General features: G+C 46.3%; 1 protein-coding gene across 3 annotated transcripts in view; it reads left to right on the top strand.

Moving 5' to 3' along the window:
- The first annotated feature begins 9,646 nt into the window (after nt 1–9,646).
- Nucleotides 9,647–23,885, top strand: part of LOC135829387 (neuron navigator 3-like) — a 39,466-nt gene continuing 25,227 nt past the window's right edge. Inside the window, exons 1-2 of one of the 3 annotated variants that reach the window (XM_065341790.1) lie at nt 9,647–10,414; nt 13,331–13,448. In XM_065341790.1, coding sequence (XP_065197862.1) covers nt 10,169–10,414; nt 13,331–13,448 — 364 coding nt within the window. In that variant the 5' untranslated portion in view covers nt 9,647–10,168. Of the gene's footprint in view, nt 10,415–13,330; nt 13,449–17,552; nt 18,387–23,885 lie in introns of those variants that run through there. The other 2 variants (XM_065341789.1, XM_065341792.1) reach the window with 2 other exon arrangements.

Raw genomic sequence — 23,885 nt, 5'->3', positions numbered from 1 at the left:
AATAATAATAAATTTCACGGTTCGCGTGAGACTCGGCTGGAAGCCGAGTTTTCCGCATCCGCCGTGGGAACGCCACCACCCTCTAGGATCAAAGGCGCAGATGCAGCGCCTAAACGGTGGGAGGTGAGTAGATCAGACCCACCACCAAGTGGTCAAAGACCGAAATCCCATTAGCTGCATCCATGTTACCCTCGTGCCAGGCCACGAGTTCCCAATTAACTGTGGGTCGCAGCACGGCTGGAAAAATTCCTTCCGCTTCCAAGCAGGACTTGAACCTGGTACCCTCTGTTTCTCAATCAAGGTCTTAGACCATCCCACTATGCCTGCCTGTCCATGTACATTTTTTTTAATGTACATGTACATTACATTGTATACATGTACATGTACATGTATACAATGTAATGTTCATGTACATTTTTTTTAATGTACACAATGTAATGTTCACTAATGTAATGTTATAATAGCAATAAAAGAACAAACTCTGCAGTCATCGCCACACTACAACGAAGTCATGAAAGTTTACCAGAATTAATTTTCTTGTCACATTCATCAGTGGAAAGTCGTGACTGAAGAGTAACCATGCTGAACAATGATTAAATATACATTCAATGATGTGTTACGAGAACAAAATACAGTGCCAAAATAGAAAGAGACAATAGCAGTGAAGTGAGAGCTAAGTGCAACGGTGGGTGAAAAACTAATAATTATAACGCTAAAACTGTGTAGTGAGACAAAGTCCCACTGCATATGCTTACTGGCTCGGCACGGGCACTGCGACCAAAACGCGGCAGGCCACTGAAGAACCCTCGGCCACAGCCATCGTTAGCACAATTTCCGTCATCGGCAATAGTGCCTCCATTACCCGTATCGAGAGCCTTGGAGTCGGGTAATGGGCAGATTGTCACCACAACACAATGCACCATAACAACACAAGATAACACACCACAACAACATTCAGCTCAAGACCAAAGTGGACGCTGTGATGAGGTAATGCCCTCATCGCCGTCTTTGCCGTTGCCTCCCCCAGAACCGCCACCTACATCTATCATCGGCGGTGCTGGGGCTGAGTCTGTGGTGTCGGTGGCACGTGCATATATGGATGAGGCAAGCACTGATTGTGAACAACGAGAAAGAAGGCTGAAGGGAACGGAATTCAACAAAGAAAGTAACACAATCAACTTTCAAAGACCTAGACGATCAACGGCTAATTATTCAATGAATTATTACAGTATTGGAGATCAAGCACCGGCGAGGACACTGGGAACACAAGATTTAACAACAACAACAACAACAACAACAACAACAACAACAACAACAACAACAACAACAACAACAACAACAACAACAACAACAACAACAACAACAACAACAACAACAACAACAACAACAACAACAACAACAACAACAACAACAACAACAACAACAACAACAACAACAACAACAACAACAACAACAACAACAACAACAACAACAACAACAACAACAACAACAACAACAACAACAACAACAACAACAACAACAACAACAACAACAACAACAACAACAACAACAACAACAACAACAACAACAACAACAACAACAACAACAACAACAACAACAACAACAACAACAACAACAACAACAACAACAACAACAACAACAACAACAACAACAACAACAACAACAACAACAACAACAACAACAACAACAACAACAACAACAACAACAACAACAACAACAACAACAACAACAACAACAACAACAACAACAACAACAACAACAACAACAACAACAACAACAACAACAACAACAACAACAACAACAACAACAACAACAACAACAACAACAACAACAACAACAACAACAACAACAACAACAACAACAACAACAACAACAACAACAACAACAACAACAACAACAACAACAACAACAACAACAACAACAACAACAACAACAACAACAACAACAACAACAACAACAACAACAACAACAACAACAACAACAACAACAACAACAACAACAACAACAACAACAACAACAACAATGGTAACAAGTTGCCATCAAGATCAAAGGAGGAGTCAACGAACAGAGGTTAAACAACGTCAAACGAGCCTGGGACCGATCAGTGTTGATGAGGAGAATGACACGGAGGACGACACTGAGGACGAGTTGGGAGATGAAACGGAGGACGAGGTTGCGGTTGTTGGAGACGAGGAATCAGATGGTGATTGTGATCGTAAGAAGTCTGCCGTTTTTCTTCACTTGTTGTCTCACCCTAAGTGTCTGCAGGTGTATGATGATTTTAGTTTTTCTGTTCTTTGTCGTGCACGGTATGCTAGTCAGTTGAAAGTACTTGAGGCTGTTTGTATTCGTTTGCATAAGCCTGATCTTTGTAAGCAGAAGAAACATGTAGTTGCGTTAAAATTGTTTTCGTAGGTGCACAGCATGATTGTTTGTCTCACTACACAGTTTTAGCGTTATAATTATTAGTTTTTCACCCACCGTTGCACTTAGCTCTCACTTCACTGCTATTGTCTCACCTTCCCTCTTTCTATTTTGGCACTGTATTTTGTTCTCGTAACACATCATTGAATGTATATTTAATCATTGTTCAGCATGGTTACTCTTCAGTCACGACTTTCCACTGATGAATGTGACAAAAAAATTAATTCTGGTAAACTTTCATGACTTCGTTGTAGTGTGGCGATGACTGCAGAGTTTGTTCTTTTTATTGCTATTATAAAATTGTTGTCTCCACGTCGATTATTTAATGTAATGTTCATGTACATTTTTTAAAATGTACATGTACATGTACATTACATTGCGTACATGTACATGTATACAATGTAATGTTCATGTGCATTGTGTACTGTATGTGTGATCTCTGGGCTTGGGAAGGACGACTGAAGAATGAATTCTCCAAAATGTAGAGCGACGTTGCCCAACAGGAATGCGATGGTCGTCTGGCAAAGAGGTGTGAGCGGTCAAAGGCCCAGGCCCTGGACCATGCATGGGATTGGGTTACCTATCTGCTCACAGAGACACTGAGTCTGTACACACAATGCACACAACCAGAAAAATGGAGACTGGAGGTGAAAAAATGGAAAACAAAATGGAGCAGGGAGTGCCTGTCACAAGGTTTGTATGGTTCTGCCAATTTCACTGCTTTTCCAGCAGAATCTGCCAATGTTTCGAGCATTTAGGAGAGTGACTGAGATTCACATGGTTGTGGGTTCAAATCCCATCTTGTGAATTTCTGCTTTCCTCAAAAATTTCTTTTTCTAAGTTGGAGAGAACATTTCTAAGTCCAATAAATTCTAAGGAGTCAAAATTAATATAAGTAGTCAAATATATTGTGTATTTGACTATTAAAGCAGTCAAATACGCGATATATTTGACCGCTTAGATATCAGGGAAATTAGTGGGGTCAAATACTAAGAAGGTGATAATGTATTATATAACCTAATACTAGTTTTGAACTAGTATTAGGCCTTGACAGATTATGCTAATATTTTCGTGAAATTATGCTTTTCGCATTGCTGAAAAAATTGCAGAATTATGCTATTTTTATGCTAAAAGTTATCATAATATGCCGCATTATGCTCACATATGCTGCTAATATACATGTATATGATGGTTCTGTGCAAAATAACAGGTGATTTTTTTGTAGAGGGCGTTGCCGTTGTACTGTAGTAGCAAAAGTTCAACGGGGTCAACGCACCGTCCGACCTACATGTACATGTAGCTACGACCGTCACCCTGGTCACTGATTGTAGTGGACTGGACATGTTATCAAGGGAGTCGTAAACCTATGCCTTCCTGGTGCATCTACTTGTACTTGTACTTGTAGAACATATACAACTGTATGGAATTTGATGCGAACAGGTGGATTATTCCAATTTTATGCGATTCGTATGCAATTTGCCTCGAAATATGCGATTATTCGATTTTGGTAAGAATTATGCGAAAAATTATGCTAGCATAATCTTTCAAGGCCTAACTAGTATTAGGTAAACATTGTTATAGTTCACGCAATTGTTAGATTGACAGCATGAAACAAGGTGGAGGACACTGTGTTCGGAAACAGTGACCTTACTACAACCTTCCGCGGTTGGCAGAGCCCTGGTCCCTTCGGACCATTTGAACCACATGGGTGCTGAACCCGGTTCTGACCCTCATTATGCCAGGGAGTTGTAAACTTCTCCTTACACGACTGTACATTGTACATGCACTGATGCAGGCAGACACAAGTCACAGAGTCACTTTATACCAGGCGTGGGCCATCCCCTGTACATAGGTGCCACCATTTTTCTTTGTTTCAATAAACTTGTAGTACTTCGTGTAGTCACAGAGCACCACGCATCGTCCAGGTGTAACTACACGTACTGTATAACCTGTCTAAGGCGACCGTTCAAGGCACCTCCAAAATGCGGTCGCTGTGTCCGGGTGGTCTCCTTATCCAGAGTCATTTGACTGGAAATACATGTAGCATCCTTTGGTCCTATCAGAGGTGGTCCTCCAAGACAGGGAGTCACGTTTTCAGAGTGGTCGCCTTGGTAGGTTCTACTGTAACGGTTTCATGCCCATAGGCATAGGCATTCATCAGACAACTGATGAACGGCCAAGATCCGATTTATTTATTACATGCAGAAATGTCACAGAGGCAGCGATGTACATGTAGGCTGTGTGTGTGTGTGCGTATGTGTGTGTGTATGCGTGCGTGTGTGTGGTACATGGTGTGTGTGTGTGTGTGTGCGTGCGCGCGCGTGCGTGTGTGTGTGTGTGTGGTACATGGTGTGTGTGTGTGTGTGTCTGAGGTCTGAGGTGTGTGTGTGTGTGTGTGTGTGTGTGTGTGTTCAGATGTAATAGCGAAGAGCACATAACATAACCACTGATCATAATAATAATTAACTCCGGTGACCAGATCTGCTCTAACAATGTCTGGCATGAGGGCACTTGCAAGTCATTCACTGATTTCGCTGCAGCACAGCACGGCGCACTTCACGTTTCAATAGCATTACACGGTGCACAGACTCAAAATTATATCCTGTAACATACTAATTACTAACCCACCTAGAGTGACCTGTGGTGGTGATTGTGGGTGCACATACATTGCAAGCTAAATGCGCTTGACAATTGTTACTGCACCCACCGAACCGGTGCAAATACAATAATTGAATGGAGGGAATTAATGCCCTCGACGCGTAGGCCTATCACAGTGCCTCAAGGCTGTGATCAGGGTAGCGCATGTACATGTACCGGTACTAATGTGCTAATGCTATTGTTTCATATTTGTTTGTGTGCGTGTGTACGCGCGGGCTGAGCCCCAAAGATCAAGTGCATTCAGGGTGTAAACGCATTGATTACGGGCAACGTACAGGCTACAGTGTAAGAGAAAGTCCTTGGCATTGCTCATGCGTATCTCCAGAATACAATGGGGCGACACTGCAACGGTGTTGCTTCACTGAAAAGTGTGCTTGTATAAAGTACAATCACGATTCTCCATACACACTATGCGGAGTCGTAACACATGCACACTGACGTATACATAGACACCAATCAACACCATCCAGGAATGTATGTAAGTTGGCGGCAGAGACTGAGGGAGTGCCTGTTTCGGACGGATCGCAGATTCTACCAGAACACGTAAACAACAGTGGGCCTATCCACACTATGTAAAAAATGGCAAGGCTTTCTGTAAGGTTAAAACGAGTGATTTATCTCAGGCACCGTTGCTCGCAGCGCTTCGCGGATTGTTTCTCCCGACAGGTGAGAGTTTTCTCTTCGCCCTGGATATTTCGATCACTGGATTTGAGCGAGATTGGACTGAGTTACGATCTTTTGATGTTTTGCATTTGAGATGCGTCGTTTACGACGCATTCAATGTATGGGGCGGCTCTTAGGGTTAACGTCTTGGTAGCATTCTCTCTCCCTCTCCCAGTCCACTCTCTCTCTCTCTCTCTCTCTCTCTCTCTCTCTCTCTCTCTCTCTCTCTCTCTCTCTCTCTCTCTCTCTCTCTCTCTCTCTCTCTCTCCTCTTCGCCCTCTCTCTCTTCTCTCTCTCTCTCTCTCTCTCTCTCTCTTTTCTCTCTTTTTTTCTCTCTCTCTCTCTCTCTCTCTCTCTCTCTCTCTTCTCTCTCTCTCTCTCTCTCTCTCTCTCTCTCTCTCTCTCTCTCTCTCTCTCTCTCCTCTCTCTCTCTCTCTCTCTCTCTCTCTCTCTCTCTCTCTCTCTCTCTCTCTCTCTCTCTCTCTCTCTCTCTCTCTCTCTCTCTCTCTCTCTCTCTCTCTCTCTCTCTCTCTCTCTCTCTCTCTCTCTCTCTCTCTCTCTCTCTCTCTCTCTCTCTCTCTCTCTCTTCTCTCTCTCTCTCTCTCTCTCTCTCTCTCTCTCTCTCTCTCTCTCTCTCTTCTCTCTCTCTTCTCTCTCTCTCTCTCTCTCTCTCTCTCTCTCTCTCTCTCTCTCTCTCTCTCTCTCTCTCTCTCTCTCTCTCTCTCTCTCTCTCTCTCTCTCTCTCTCTCTCTCTCTCTCTCTCTCTCTCTCTCTCTCTCTCTCTCTCTCTTCTCTCTCTCTCTCTCTCTCTCTCTCTCTCTCTCTCTCTCTCTCTCTCTCTCTCTCTCTCTCTCTCTCTCTCTTCTCTCTCTCTCTCTCTCTCTCTCTCTCTCTCTCTCTCTCTCTCTCTCTCTCTCTCTCTCTCTCTCTCTCTCTCTCTCTCTCTCTCTCTCTCTCTCTCTCTCTCTCTCTCTCTCTCTCTCTCTCTCTCTCTCTCTCTCTCTCTCTCTCTCTCTCTCTCTCTCTCTCTCTCTCTCTCTCTCTCTCTCTCTCTCTCTCTCTCTCTCTCTCTCTCTCTCTCTCTCTCTCTCTCTCTCTCTCTCTCTCTCTCCTCTCTCTCTCTCTCTCTCTCTCTCTCTCTCTCTCTCTCTCTCTCTCTCTCTCTCTCTCTCTCTCTCTCTCTCTCTCTCTCTCTCTCTCTCTCTCTCTCTCTCTCTCTCTCTCTCTCTCTCTTCTCTCTCTCTCTCTCTCTCTCTCTCTCTCTCTCTCTCTCTCTCTCTCCTTCACTTTTTCATTCTACCTGCAGGCTATCTGATTCTCTCATTCGTAGAACCATCCAGCGTATTGTCCAAACAAAGTAGCCTGGTGCTGAAAGCAGCAAAGCTGGCAGAATCATGCATTAAAACGCGAACATTTAGTTTAGCTGGGCGCATACTCTCTCTCTTGTATCCATGTATTCGTACTAAACTTGGCACTGCACCGATCAAGTGGCATATTCTGCACGTTGTTCTACTGTGATCATGGTGATGGTGCGCCAGAGGCTAGTGGTAGTTGTGCTAGTAGTTCAGGGAATAGTCTCGGTATCACACCACCAATAGCCACGGGCTTGTTCCCTAGACTTTCACACACCCGGCCAACAGCAGCGCAGTTACAACACCACCCCAGTTTAGTTCCGCCTGACACGTTTCCAGTTTGCACCCACCCAGAACGCTCCCGTCTGTACACCGACCATAGCGATTCAGTATCATACTATAGCCTAAGTATAGGCTATAGCCTACTGCCTCTGTGTATAGGCTATCTAGTAGTAGCTTACTTTTAAGCCACGGGGAGTTTCCCCTGTGGCGTGTGAAGTTGCGACAGTGTCCCACTGTTTACCGCTGTCACTGTATGACACATTTCGATCAGTAATCTGGTGTCAGGCAAAAGTTATGCGTAATATAATTATGCCTATAAAAAGTTGCTTGCACCATGAACTGCGGAGTCTACAGACTAGAGAGCAAGAGGACGATGTACAGTGCAGGCAACTGAAATCCGACCTCCTGAGCGGTGGGTTCACATTCTTTGCGATGTGAGCGCACCGCGCTCAGGGGGCGGATTTCAGTTGCCAGCACTGTACAATGTACATTGTACATGAATAACTGCGCTGGTGTCGCCACAGCCGAAGTCACAAGTGGTGCGTGCCCACGTCTCCATTGTATGGCATAAGCTCACGATTTATAGCCCAGTGTTACAATAACATGTATGTGTGAAAAGAATTTTTCACTCAATATCAATGGTAGACGAGTATGCATGCATGACTATTGTACATGTACATGTACATCGCTGCACTATGCAGCACATATGAAACAAACCAGGCGCAGGGTGTATCCCTGATTTATTGGTGTTTGGTTCACAGCTATCCACAACCTATCTAGCGCATACATGTATGATCAGTCACCACCACTACACAAAGCAAAATTAATAAATATTATTGTATTCAAAACTCTGCACTCACATCACCATCAACAACACCATCACCACAGAGTGCAGAGTTTTGAATACAATTTGCAGCGTCAACGACCTTTGTGTAGTGATGGTGGCTGATCATATTAATATGAATTGGCTGCAGTGGAGCCTCCGTGTTCTAAGATCCTATCTAGCGCATACTGGCGAAATATGGGTGACTCACTAATATGAATTTATTATTACTTCAGTATCATTGGAAAGGTTCTTCCCATACCGGGAGCTCGCGCTTTTCCGGCGACTGACTTGACACTTGCTCCTTGTGTGGGGAGCACCTTTTCAATGAAATCATCACTGAAACCGCATTCTCGTATTATCATTAATTTTAAAAGTAAGTAACGCTGAGTACCTACATGTATAATGTCAGTGATCCGTAAATGACGGTGCACAAGAATTCCCGATTACCCAACTCCGAATGCCTGGCAGCAGTCCTGGTTGTAGCAGACAACGGTCACATGAGCCATTCTACTAGTGAGGCTCTCGATCACCACGCAGACACGCACGGACATTGGTAGGTATGCCAGCAATACATTACGAAGAGTCGGAGACATGAACAACAGTAGATCTACAACGGGGCGCAGCCCATATCAAGTTGCTTGGATTACGACTGACTTTCAAGACCCACACGGCCACAGATGGAAGTATTTGCACAACCTCAGATCATCTATTATTAAAGTCCGGACTGAGATCCTACACACAACCGTGTCAGGACAGAACCAAGTTCGGAAGCAGTCTCTTGCTTGGGAATTTCAACACACGTCTCAGTACTTCTTCAGTGTTACTGGTAACACTGATAACACGTGGAAACATGATCACGTGATGCGTTGTCAACACCAGATGACTACGATTATTTCAGTTTTTAGTAACCCGCAGAGCTGAGTTTCTCAATTAGTTCCATCCAGGGTTGGACAGCGCAAGCAAAGCAAAGAACTGGCCCAGTTGCAACATTGCTGGCTGCTGAGGTGGCGAACCAAACAGGTAGTTAGTTACTGTTCTGCAAGCACTTTTGCTGTGGCCGTTGTGACCAGCGTGCGGCCCCCCACGGCTGCATAATAAAGTAAGACAAGTGTGTGAGTGCCTCCACTTTATAGAGCGCGCACCGGATCTAGGACTAGGAGCTCGCGGAGTTTCACCGCATGGCCGTGCGCAGGCAAGCTGCAGATGTACTCACTGACCATCGATTCGTTGGCCGATGGTAGCCTATGTTAGCCCTTGGTGCAAGTGTTACAGCCAGGCAGTGAAGTCGACGGTAGACCTGCAACTCGCCATACCCGCCGTAGTATAGGGCAGCGAACTAACTACTGTCACTTGAGGCACACACCAGCACCGACTATTGTATGTCTGCAGGACGGAGAGCGAGAGGATTAGATCAGGGTTCACTGACGACCCCAGTCTGCAGCCCATCCGGTTCGCACCTCGTGGATCTTCAGCCTACTGCGCATGCTGCCTAGCTTGTGTAGGCACAGAGTCAGGTCAGGGTGTATGCGGTAGACGTGCTAGCTATCTGCTATGCAATGCACACAGCGTGACGGTGTGTGTGTGTGTCTCTGCTGAGTGGTCTGTTATCTAGCGGGAGCTCAAGTACAGTGCACAGCTTTCCGGTGGTCGGTGAACGGTCGGTAGCCGGATTGCTTGTGGACTTCAAGCCAGGGGATACGCAAGCTTGCCCAGAAGTCTATCAACAGCATCAACTCAACATTACAACTCAGTTGCAGTGGCTTGGCGGCAGTAGCAGCAGCAGTAACGACAGTCAAAGCAGCTGGCAAATCTCATCAGCTTCAAGCAGCCTTTTGGAGCTGGTGTACAACTGTTTTCCTGGTTGGTGTGACGCCACCCACCCCTTCGCCCCATACTAGTCTAGGGCCATAGTCAACCGAGGATCTGTGTGACTTCCGCAACGTGTGCACACTCCGAATACAGGATGGCAGGAATACCGCGACCTATTGGCCAGTCGAAATCAGGAATACGGAGCTCCAGAGAGAACGTCGTTTTAGCAGCAAGGTCGCGAGGTTCGCCCTCGCTTAGTAGCGATAAGGAGAAAGGTGGAAACAGTCCTCTGACATTGCGACGGCTGCAGCCACCCAAGGCAGCATCGACATCGTCTCTATCCACTGCAGGAATCTCATCGTCATCATCATCGTCCGTGACAGTGGAGAGACGAGCAAAGGTATGTACAATGGCAAGGTGTCACACGCAAGTGCAGTAGTAGTAGACCAAAATGAGGTGAGAACAGGGATGTGTCAGTTTCCATGTTGTAGGATCTGTGACTACCGGTAGTGAGGTATGCTACGAACCTTCACTACTGTATGGACAAGCAATGCCGATAGTCCTACTCCTAGATCCTGTTCGACGGTGTTACTGTCTATTATAAACGTGGGGAGATGTACGAATACATACTTGTATTCTGTAAACATCACGTGCTACTTGTGGGAGTATTGCGCAGGATAATTTGGGGGTACGTGCGTGCATTTTGTGCAGAAACTTACCGGAATGTGCAAATGTAATGGAAAGAAATTGGCGACTGGAATATTCTTCGGTAGTTTCAATGGTATGTGAGGAGAGAGCGCATGTTACTCCTCCCCATCATTACTTCAATATTCAGTACAGTGGTGCAGTGCTACAACGAGAGAAGTAGCAAGGGTTCAGGCACTGTACGTAGACCTACGGCACATGGCAATAGCCTCGGGGCGACGCGGCAACAACTGCCAATGACTGTTACTAGTACTGACCAAACCCGGCGTGCTGATGCTGTTTTCGAATTTTCGCACACTCTGAGCTATGCTGTCGCCATGGTACCTGGAATTAGCACCGGTGAACCCAGTGTACTGGCCGGTCGGCAGCGTGGGTACTGGTACTAGTAAGCAGGGAGTAGTGTTTCACTACTCCCTGCTGGCAACATACAACTGGCTATAGGTAGACCTTCCCTACCATGAACAGTGGACCTTCAGTATAATGTACATGTAGTACGTGCAAGGGGCAATGGAAATCTGTACTTTATATCCGAGGTGCTATGTATGTACAATGTATATTCGAGGTCGTTGTTGTTGTTGTCGTTGTTGTTGTTGTTGTTGTTGTTGTTGTTGTGTGGTCATTGTTGTTTTTGTTGTTGTGTGATTTAAAGTAGCAGCAGAAACAGGGTGTAGCGCCTTCTTTGAAACATGTGAGCGACTTGCGAGAGCACAATGGTGCCACGATGGGGAAAGGAGGAAGGAAAATGACCAGAAGAAACCTGCGTCATAGCAGAAATTGCAGAAAGAAAAAGGTCAACTGATCATGTCAGCACAGCATACTGTAGGGTCCTCAAATGTAGTATTGCTATGCTTGCTGTCCGGGTCACTTTGGTCATTCATGATTAGACTTGATAACTTTGTTTTACTCACTCCCTTCCCATGCTCCAAGATCATGAGGTCTACAAACCTTTAGAGCGTCACGGAATGTATTGTTGCACAGAGAAAAGAGAGCTATGGGCAAAGGTCACGTGATCAAGTTCAGGGAAGAGTACTGGGTACTGTTTTCAGAATGCCAATACAATCATGTTGTTCATGGTGGCATTAACACACACACGCACACACACACCTCACACACACACACACACACACACACACACACACACACACACACCATTTGACCATTTGACCATTTGGCGCCCATCGCCGGAGGAGATGATAGCGATGCTACAGCAGAAGCCATTGCAACTTATGCTGAGATGACACACACACGCGCACACATGCACACACACACACACACACACACACACACACACACACACACACACACACACACACACACACACACACACTCTCTCTCTCTCTCACACACACACACACACACACACACACACACACATACACACACAGGGAGTCGTAATCGCTCTGGTCTGTTGCTAAAAGAGTGCGAGGGTGTAACTGAAATACTGACGACTTCTGACCCAACCTTTCGTATCATCACAGGTCTATGTTGTGCCCGAGCACCATCTCACTCCATTCAGCCAGGTTAGCTCTGTGCAATGACCAGGAACGTGAAACAGAAACAAATCGAATCGCTGTTGGACAATTTGTCACTGTCGCCATACAAACGTTCACCAGACATCCAATCCACATGGAATAATTGATTGCAGGATTTGATTGGAATTTCATTATGAGGGGAAGTATGCAACAATTGGGAGGTAAATGAATGGATACGGGCAATTAGTGTTACTGACACACAGTTGATCCGTCCCCATGCCCTGATATTGTACTCGGCTGTCATGGATACACAGTCAAAAAGCAGAAGTTTGAAGGTGCTCGGCAGGGGGCTGGGCGTGGTGTAGATTATAAGCTGCATGTACAGTTGATCATGGTTGCGTGTCGCCAGGTGTTCATGGCCTGCATGTAGTAGTTGTTCACAGGAGCAATGTCGTGTATGTCCCACACTGCATGGTGTTATCGAGAAATGCTATGTCAATGCCTCTGCTATCAGCTACTAAGCTTAACCTGCTGTGCTGATCTTTGCAGTGTGTCTCTGCTTGCTACGCGCTCAGCACACTTATTAACTGGGACTTTGTCTTTTTCTATGACTCGCGACCACATCACTGCATGTGTACCTGCTATCAAGAAAATGTTGAGTTCGTGATCAAACCTGCATGCTGCTTATGTCGGATGCAGCGCCGAATATACAATCTAAGTAAACAAGCAATTCATGTACCACGAACATGTACCATTCAGTTAAACACCGACAACAAGTGGACTTTTGATAATTCAAGTTAGTTTTAAAGTTATCTGCGATGTGTATACGTGCGTGTACATGTATGTAGCATCAGGTTACAATTTCTAGTTCTGGTCAGGTGTGGTTCATGAGAATTCCATTCTGCAGTATGAAGAGGAAGTAATACGTTGTACTTCAAATTGCATGTACATGTACATGTAGTGTGTCATGCCAGTGCACAAAAACTCATAAAGACTTCTCTGGATCTCATTCGCACATGTAGTGATGGTGTCATGTTGTCATGGTGCACAAAAAAACTCATAAAGACTTCTCTGCATCTCATTCGTACGTGTATGTGATATCGTTGTTTTTCTCCAAAAAACTCAACTCTGCTTTCCAGGCATGCTGTGATTGGCTGAACGCAGCCCTGCAACGGGTGAACAGCGAACATCACGTGACAAATCTAGTCATGGATTTCCAGGACGGTGTTCTCCTGTCCAAGGTGGTGAGAGATATCGGTAAGTAATAGTTCATAGGCGTAGAGAATGTTTTTATGGCAGATGTGTTTGTGTACGTGTGTGTGTTTTCACAGTGTGTCTGTGTACATGATGTGTGTGTGTGTGTTCATGTGTGTGTGTGCATGTGTGCGCGTGCATGTGTGTTTGTGTGTATGTGTGTGCGTGCACGCATGTGTTCCGCACACTAGTACCTACGTCAGACCTTGACCAAACATTTCAGAACTTCGAAATTCAAAATTGGGGTCATCATTACTGTGATGTTGGAAGCTGTACTTTGATTCATCACTATGATACAATATTTGCCTCCATGTCACCTCATTAGAAGTTATACAGTAAAACCTGGTTTAAGTGACCACCCCACGGTGCAAGCAAAAACGGTCGTTAAAGCCAGGTGGTCGTTAGAACCAGGTCCCACAGTGTCTGTGTAGAACTGTCGTCCATGGAAAAAACGGCAGGTGGTCGCTAAACACAGAGGTCGCTCACACCAGGTTTTACTGTACAAATAAATCGCCGTTCAGAATTATACAAAGATTGGAGAGCGGTGAGATACATGTAAGCCCTGCTCCCTGGGCGCTCGCATCAACAATAAAGATGACCACAAAACTGATGTAGCCATGTTGCCTGGAGTTATCGTCATGTTCATTTTCACGATTGTATCAAAGCCAATGGGTGCAAATATGGGCATTGTTATTTCCACCGCAGCAGGATTGTGTTGTCTTGCTCCGATTCATCATACTGTGTTTGGAGGCACTAGCGCGGAGTGTTAGGACAACATTGGTTGCTTATCCTTGTGGCGATATGCAGGTGTTAGCGTTGTGCATGGGCACTGTGAATCAAGTGTGATACCGTCTCAATCTCTTCCCCTATCTTACCTATGACATCCCCCATATCCTCACGGAAAGAGGTAACAGGTGCTTGAGATCACTTGAAAACTTCACTTATCCCTCCAGGCGAGCACAGCCACTCAGCAGAGTCGTGTCACTTCTTCGAATCGACCACATGTACAAAAGTCATGTACTCAAGTAGTTATAGCACATGTGGCACATTGTGCAAACAAGCACTGAGATGATACTAACTTTATACATCTCTTTAAAAAGCGTCACCGGGCGGCGGCGGGCAGCAAAGCTCACTGAGTGTTGGATCGAAGAGCTCCTGGATAGTGAGTGCGACGTGAGAACGTGCAGTAGTACTGTAGGCCCGTGGGGTAGACAGTTGAAAACAAACATGCCCTGGTATAATGGCGAAGAACATGTGGGTAGCCACCTTTTGCCCCTACATGCATCTGGCAACAACAGCAGCCAATATAACTACTTGTACATGTACCTGCAAATCCACGCCAGTATACATGTATGACAGCAAAGATTCATGGGTTTACATACGTGGTCGCCCCCGTCACAATTGGTTCACCAACACCAAAGACTGGACCAATGAATGGCACGATTCTCTTTCTCTCGTTGCTGCTGATCGTGCTGCTGATCGTGCTGCTGATCTTGCTGATGTCGGATGAAAATGCTGGACATTGTCGTCCACAGTCTTTTACTGATGTTGGGGTGTTGCATTACACAACGTTGGCTCCTGCCAACTGCGACTTCAGGCCCAGTAGTGTTTCTGTATGCCAGGAATCTGCACGCACTTTCAACTCTACGACGACAATGGCATAGCCACCACTCATCACTGTCATACAATGTAGTAGAGTAAAACCTGTCAAGGCGACCACTCGGATAAGGCGACCACCTGTCCCAGGGGACCACTACAACCAGGACCAAGGGATGCTACAGTGAAACCTGTCTAAGACGACCGCTCAAGGGACCTTCAAAATATGGTCTCCGTTACCAGGTGGTCTCCTTATCCAGGGTCAATTGACTGGAAATAGCATCCCTTGGTCCTGGTTGTAGTGGTCCCCTGGGACAGGTGGTCGCCTTATCCGAATGGTCGCCTTGACAGGTTTTTACTGTATTTCCAGTCAAACGACCCTGGATAAGGAGACCACCTGGTAACGGAGACCACATTTTGAAGGTCCCTTGAGGGGTCGTCTTAGACAGGTTCCACTGTATTCATAATTGTTCAGTTCATATTGCATCGTGACGGTGGCAATTTGCCGAAATGTGGATAATGATACAGTGAACGGAGTTGTGAATTTGCAATGCCCAGGGAAAGAGCATGTGTGCTCACTGTATCTCTTTGAGTTATGAAGCTGCGGGATGCCTCACCCCTGCTTGCAGTCATAGTAGGTCATAGGATTAGCAATGCTAGGAGCGCATGGGGTGTGCATATGGCTCGTATTACGTGTGTGTGGGGGGGGGGGGGGGGGCGACTGGTCTCGCATTGTGATAGTCGGTCAGACTCACTATTTGAAAAGAAATACAAGTCGTATGCATGTAGTAGATCTAGCTGGTCTGCACAATATGCCGACTAGCTACCGACTAGCTAGCGACTAGCTAATTCTGTGAGAGTGAAAGAAGTGATGTAGGAGAGACACTCCATGAACAGTGTCACTGTGACTGTGTGGTCCTTGCACGTTCCACCATGTAGTTTAGTCGACACTCTACTCTAGTTGCGCCTGAGGACTAAGGTGTCAGGGTGGAAGACCTAGGGGCCCCGGGCACTAATGTTACACTACCACCCGACGCCCTTCCAGTCTACTGAGTAGACCTACTCGCTACGTATTTCTACACTGTACTGCACCAAGTGATCGGCTGCCCGCGTGACTATCAAGTGATGCGATGAGAGTCAATCCCGACGCCGTCGTGCCCGCACAGATCATCCTTACGAAAACGTCGCCCTGTTCAGAAGGGTCGTCCGTATAAGTTCCGGTATAACCTTCGTCCAAGGGCGATACAAATATTTACAACTACATGTGCCAGTGACCATCATGCTGGTGGTGTCGTAGAGCGCTAGCTCTGTTTAATAGTCTATCAGACCTGAGCTGAGGTGAAGTGACGGGGACATCAGTGAAAGGAAAAATGGTCCTCATACCACTCACTGTGTGGTGGCACTGGTATGCATGCTAGGTATCCAATGATACGAGTGGAGAGGCTTACCAGTACACATGTACGTGTACAATCATGTGCAAAGTGTTGGCATATCACGTGACTCTGGATATCGTGTACTGTCTAGCTAACAGTGATTCGAATCCACTTCTTCTCGGGACAGCCCATATGCTATAAAGAGAAATGGTTAAAGTAGAAATCAATTACTTCGAAGTAGATCATTTGTAGTCGCAAATGTGACAAATGATTGTTGGCTTGTTAGTATTTGTAGGAGTTATTTCTGTTGCTCGGCGTTGCAATGTGTTGTGATTCGTCCTCAGGGATTACAACAGTGCAGGAACTTAATAACGTTATGACTCTAGACACTACTCCAGAACAATGCCAGAGTTCTCAGGAAGCATTCCTTGCAGTTGTAGTACATGTACTATGTGGAATTGGTCTTCACGATCACTGCATACATGCAGTTTGCTCATGTCCCATCCACGTTCTATAGCGTACACGGTATGATCATTGTCTGATGTCCAGTTCACTGGTCTCCAGCAGTGAGTTCAAGATTGTACTGTCAGAAGGTATACCTCACGGTCACGCAAGTAATAGTTCCTAGCACCTGTACATCTCACGGGTAAAGACGTACATTACACACTACAGCACACTGCACGTTACACTTAAACTCTTTGCACAAGAAGTCAGTCGCCAGCGCGGGCACATACACACCCCCGAAGCCCACGGCTATGCGTGTCCCGTACCATGTACGCGGGTGAACGATGACAGGTAATTAACGTCTCATCCACTGACATTAGCATCCTGTAAGGCATGCTTCTGTGGTATAGCCGGATCACGTGACCATTGTTCTCTGCCAATATCGATCCTTAATTCCGAAGACAAACACACACATCCGCACAATAGTGGTTTGGCTCCACTCTCTCCTACCGTCCACCACACCTTTTCTCCAGAGCAGGTTGCAGCACCCGTGCCGAAGAAACTGTCATATGCACCAAGCAACGGAAGGTAGAGAGGCACAATGCTAGCCTATTGCATAGTCATTGACAACGGACAACGGCGAACACTCCACGGCACAACTCAAATGTCAGAAACGCCCTTCCACCAGCATCGATCACCCTGGCCTGGGTAGTCTTAATAACCTTCACATGACTTTGTATGAACTCTGCACTATCACAAAGCATTGCAAACGTTGTTCAGTCCCCTGACCTTGCAGCGTGCAATGCAGTACAGGCGACACGACGTACGGGCAGAAGCTAAGTAGCAAGGAAGGAAAAGCGCTGTCGCCTCGGTTCATCGTTGTGCGCTGGCGTCGCCCACTACTAGACCTGGCTGCAGAAGTAGTCGACGAGAATCGACGGCCCCCATGTATTCCGTAGGAAGTGCTCCTGGTCCCAGCAACACCAACGTGTAGTCGCGAGTCGTCGAACATCGTTTGATGATGCCTCGCGTACGTGATAGCCAGCTGGATGCCTATTGTGTAGTGGCCTAATGCGGTACAAAGTCGCCACAAGCCATTGGAACCTGTGTGTTTGTTTGTGTGTAACTACGATGGAGTGATATACCCCACTCGTTGTGTATGCGGCGCATTAACCCACCATACGAGGCTCGGAGCTAGCTGAGCCAATACAGGAAAGGCACTGAGCAGTTTGTGTGTACTCTACTTTCGCTGAGCAGCTCTGGCATGAAACGAACTTAGATCTTACAACAACTGCCCAAGTCCACCGCCGTACCATCAAAAGCAAACAGTCTGAGTGCGGAGGCGACACAACGACGGCGACCCGTTATGGTGCAGCAGGAGGTGGAATAGAATGGACGCTTATTGCAGTGTACCTTGCCTGTGACCGCGCGTGTGAGAGCAGATTGCTGGACGGAAGGAAGGCCACCGTGGACACTGCATGCAGCAAACAGGCGATGGACTCCTGGATGACAGTTGTCTGCGAAAGAGGTTTGTGATTCTCTTCTCAGGGGGCTGTATGTGAAACTGAAGTACTTTAGCCTGCTATATTTGCTCTAAAATACCTATGCATAAGCGCACTTTAACCAACTCTTACGTTGAGATGAACAATAGGATTAAAGGGGTGCTTCAACTTCAAGTGCGTTCATCAACCAAGAAGAGGCTATTCGCTGATAGTTAAAACAACCCTATCTCTGTCCAACGAATAGTGGTAACTTGGGCCCCAAAGTCAAGTGCAGCTCTGACAAATCACTCCTCAGATTCCAATCAAGTGACACAATTAGGTTAATTTAAGGGTAATATGAAGATGAATGCGTCCCAGGAGGAGACCAACTCCCCGAATAAGATTCGTCTACGGTTTGACAAGCCGACGTCATGGCCCATTGTCCGCAACTACGAAGTTTGTGTACGTCACAGCGTGTCGCACGGTGTCTTGATACCTCCCTCAAGTGTGCTGCTCCAAATCCTTTTGAGACTTGCAATGGGACAGCGGCAGTGAAGAGTTCCCAGCGTGGTGTGCAGCGTACTGAAGTCTGAAGTCTGCAGTCAGCATTGACCGAACGTAACACTGCGTCAGTGAGTGTATGTGTGTGTGTGTGTGCGCGTGTGTGTGCGTGTGTATGTGTGTGTGTGTGTGTGCTAGCTCTAGACAACACACACCATTTGAGGCGAGACAGTGTCTCACCGTCAGTGACAAGATGCTAGTGTATCCGGCAGTATCATAGTCGCAGGGATAATAGAATCGCATTTCAACGTACTGGCCCAAAATACCCCATGTCAAATTTCACCTATTGTCCCGCGCCTAGCGCTAGTGCCGTAGTGGTTTTGTGCACACCCTTCCAATCTTCAGTTACCATGTTCATCAGTGTTGGTAGTGCAGTCGCCTATCCGTGGGCAGCGTACAGGAGGTATGCGTCACTTGCACGGGGTACGAGGTACGAGACGAATCTTATGTCGAACAAACCACACAATCAGCGATCGGTGTCAAGGTTTCGATTGGACTCTTCATGGGGCGTGCAAGCTACACGCATTCCATTGCGCAGAGCCAATCTTTACAATCAGATTCACAATTATTTACAGTTGCGCGTCTGACTTCGGATCCGCTGCATATTTTCAGCGATGGAGGAGTGACTGCAAAGGAACGTTGCAGACAACAACGTGACACTCTCCTGGAGCCAGTTTCTAGGTCTCCGTTCAGTGGTAGAACAACAGTGGGAAATCCCCACGATCTCGGGTGTCTGTGATACAGCCATGGACTCGGAGATGTAGAGAAAATATTAGAGACAAGCTGGCAATGTATACATTAGTGGCAAGAGTACAATCATAACCCCCTCGGGGGAAGGGGGGGGGGGGCTATGTACTCTTGCTAGTACTAGTACCGGTAGTAGGTATACATGTAGATGTAGCACAGATTCTCCATACGTTCACCATGCTGAGGTAGACGACGAGGGTACCCGCGGTTTACCCCTCATCGATCTCTCTATTCTGCTCGTTGAGCGAGGGCAGTGAAGTGTTCACTTACCTATGTTCCTTAGTGCATTCAGAGAAGGCTGACGTATCGAAGGATAAGTATTTGTAAATTATTTGTTCACAGCTTTGTCCTCGCCATGTTTAGCTCTGTGTCTCACCAGTAGAAGAACTAGCCGCTTTGAAGCAAAGAAAGAACACTTCCCAAATCAGACTCGCATCCCCTGCGGACGAACACAACGCTCGACGTGACTTGAATTGACAATGTCATGTTCACTCGCTGACAACTAGAACCGGATCATTTCCTGGTGCAGTTTCCTGAACATTGCCAGATCCTGCAAGCCACCACATGGGGTTATGCATACCCACAGGGAACTGGTGTATCTTCGTCCACAGCTACAGGCAGACGTTCATAGGTAAATCCAGTGGCGAAGAAAGACAGGTGTTGCGTTTCCCCAAACGGGGTCAATAGAACAATAAGATCTGAACGATCCAGAGAGCATTTTCCCGTTCTTCTTTGTGTAGTTTGCGGTCAAGTGGCGACCTGGATGATCAACCGACTTCATTACATGCTCATACGGCAGTACCTCATACGATACCTCATACAATTTGCAGGGTCATCTAGCTCCTGAAGGCTTTCACTTAAAACGTCTTTGCTCCTCGGGGCAGCAGTGGTCGTGTACTGCTTTGCCACGTGTGTGTGTGTGTGTGTACATGTACATGTATGTGCGTGTGTGTGTGTGTGTGTGTGCTATTCCGGTCTAATTGGATTTCCTGAGCAGAGAAACGACCTACATGTACATGTACATGTACATGTATGACTGAGGCGGTGCAGAAAGACATTCGGGGCACATGTACATGTGCACGATGCATGTTGGATAAGAGCTGATCAGGGGCTGGCCTACGGTGCAGGTGGGCTAGGTACAGAGAACACGGAGTATAGAGTGTACAAGTAGATGATAAACTACCTTTCCTGTCTGGTGGGACGCCACCACTAGTCCCCTTGATATGGCTTTAGAATATATTTCCCCAGTGGATGGAGGAGGGTAGATCCGATCCATCAACCAGATTCAAGAGGGACCGAAGTGTCATGACGTATACAATGTACATGTCGAATGCCATCCAGTACCAAGGCAATACGTATTAGTAACCTGGCATCTTTTGCTCCCCGAAGACAAAGACTTAGTTCCAAGTTAGACATGTCATAGGCGAGTGATATGTGACGTCCATCTGTGAAAGGGATCAGTAACCGCATTACATAACGTTTTAATCCAAGCAACCTATCGGGCATGGCAAGCACGGAACCTAGTTGTAGTTGAGCCAGAAATAGACATGCAGGGTACAATTACATGTACATGTACATGTAATTCATCTCCCAAATCCAGACTCCAGTGCATATGGCGAGTGATGCCCCCATGCTGCGCAGCTCACTGATTAATCAGTGATTTATAACCCTTTGCTTTCTAATCGCTTGCGTGCACCAGTGCAGAGCTTGTAAAGTAAGTTAGTTGTAGCCAGTGCAAGGCGAAGATGTACGCACTCGTCCTCACTCAGTAAGATGCTGGATGGCACGTTGTTACATTTGACGTGTCAGGTCATTGATGACATGTCACATGGACAGCCAAGACAGATTTTGAGTTAATGGTGACAACTGCCAATCAAATGTGTCACATCTGTCCATTTATCGTTGGGGAATTGCAGCAACTTGATTATAATCTGCAATCAGCAATGTGCAAGTTTGCCTTGCTTACCATCTGGAATGTCAACTCATTGATTGAAGATCCCAAAGAGAGAGTCTGTGTAATGCATTGCCTCCATCATAACCAAGTGGCAAAGTTCAGAGAAGACGCACAAGGCGAGGGGAATTCGTGTTGGATGTTCTTGTCTTGTGCGAATCAGGACTGGCGCAGGGCGAGGCAGGACTTGCGCATAGTTGACTCTTAGGCTGGTGCATGCACCGCCTTTGATGTCTAACACACTGTATTATACACGTGGGCCTAGCCATGATATGGGTGCAACAGTTTCTGTAAGATTGCAAGAGAAAGGGACACGGCGTGATCTGGACTTGTCATTTCCAGGTGCAGTGAGACCAGCCACCAGGTCGCCTACTGAACCCCACATACTATTATAATTATTAGTATTGTACATATCTACGTGGGAGTATCTAGAATTTATGGCAGTATAATATGGGGTTGTGCACTTTCCATAAGGCTTAGTATCCAGTATTCTGTAAGCGCATTGGAAAATGCACCAGTAAATTCTTTAAAAAATAGGGGGTACCTAGACCAGTCACAATGACGAGGCTGTGGTACTTCCCACATGTGGACCTTTGCTGATGTGGACGACCAAGCTCTTTCCTTGTCAAAATGCATGCACATGCCCTGCATGCTCACTGTCGAGTGTAGCGGCCGCATCGGTGGACAATGATCCCTTTGTGCCAAGAACACCAATGGTTGCATTCTGAGCTCAGGTCTCCTTGCAGTATTGGTATGCAGATGAAGATAGGAGAGCAACGAGTGGATATACATGTACATGTAGTATAGAAATAGTACTTGATCAAAGAACTTCTCTTGAGACTGGGGCTGGTGCTACAGTACTAATGCTTCCCTCAGGGGACGAATGTGACAACGGAAGTTAAGGAAATGTCTCTCCGCGATTATTTCCGGAATTGAAAATGCGGCGGGCACAGGTTCTATGACAGTATAATTATGTCATCGAGCGATCAGGGCGTAACATATCCTAATAGAGAGTACAATCATGTACATCTACACGTATACATGTACATTCTCAAGGTTTTCTCGTCTTGGCATATACATGTACATGTACAACAAGGACATGTATCTGTAGGGTCTTACTGGTCGCCACGGGTCAATTATGCACGAGTCCTGCCTCTCACAAGAAGATTTAGCACGGGTTTCCTGGTATTGTCTGCCTCTCTTTCCTCTGTAAGTCCCACGATAAACAACTGGTCCATTCCACTCCAATCTACTTTTAATACACAGTTTGTAATGATCATTGAGCAGCGCTTCAGCTACATTGTATGCTCACACACTGACAAATATAGCATGGTGACTTGGTGAGTGAACGAGGCGTGCTGAGAGCTAGATATCTGGTGTTGAATTGTAGCACAAGCGAAGCGGTGCACGCAACATACAACTGTAGCATATGAAGTGGGAACTGAATCAGATCTTCATCGTGAACACACCTTTTTCTCCTGCTCTAACTTCACTCTAGCTACCATGTACCTCTCTCATCTTGCCTTGTTGGGAAGTTAGCGACAATGGGTGCTGGAGAATATCAACCATGTTTCTCGCTGTCTAACAATGCCAGACCAGAAACGAGTTCGTTGACGAGAATTCCTCAGTCTAATCTGGTCCATGGTACGCATGCAAGCAGGCTCAGAACTAGAAGATGATGTGTGAATACTCAGTTTTCAAGCTGGTGTACACGATTCAGATGTCAACGACCCCTTGTCTATTGGCACTAGTTCAGTAGTTGAGTTTTTGCTTGTTCCGATCACATCATTATACCATTTGGGGGATTAGTCTACCTACTGGAATACTAGTACACTCCCAACACAGTGAAACTAGGCGGCTAGTAGGTACAGGTGCGTGCGCGTAATTCTACACCTGTATGATTCTAAGTTTGTTAGTTACAGTACACTGACGTTTACGGTTTAGATTTTTTGGGCTAAGTTTGGGGCGATGTTCAGCAATGTTTGAACCTGTCACTGTCAAGTACACGGACTATAATACTTCCTTTGAGATGTCACCTTGGCCACTCCAACATGCACGAAATGTACTTGAAACGGTGTGTTGTGTGGACAAGTTCACCTTTTTGGCTTTTGTTAAGGCGTAATGAGGCGCGGTGCCACACAACCCTCCAGAGTCCAGACCCGACCTGTATCATACGTGCCTGGCGGAGTGTCGTCAGCAATCTCTTGATATTTTTCCAGTCCTCCAGTGCACGTAGTGACTTTGTTGGTGAAAGAGAGACGCCTGCCATTCAATGATTCATTCCGGC

The sequence above is a fragment of the Sycon ciliatum genome, chromosome 13 (assembly GCF_964019385.1).
Source record: "Sycon ciliatum chromosome 13, ocSycCili1.1, whole genome shotgun sequence".
Classification (NCBI taxonomy): domain Eukaryota; kingdom Metazoa; phylum Porifera; class Calcarea; order Leucosolenida; family Sycettidae; genus Sycon; species Sycon ciliatum.
The sequence above is the reverse complement of the archived record's forward strand: the minus strand, read 5'-3'. Positions and strand labels throughout refer to the sequence as shown.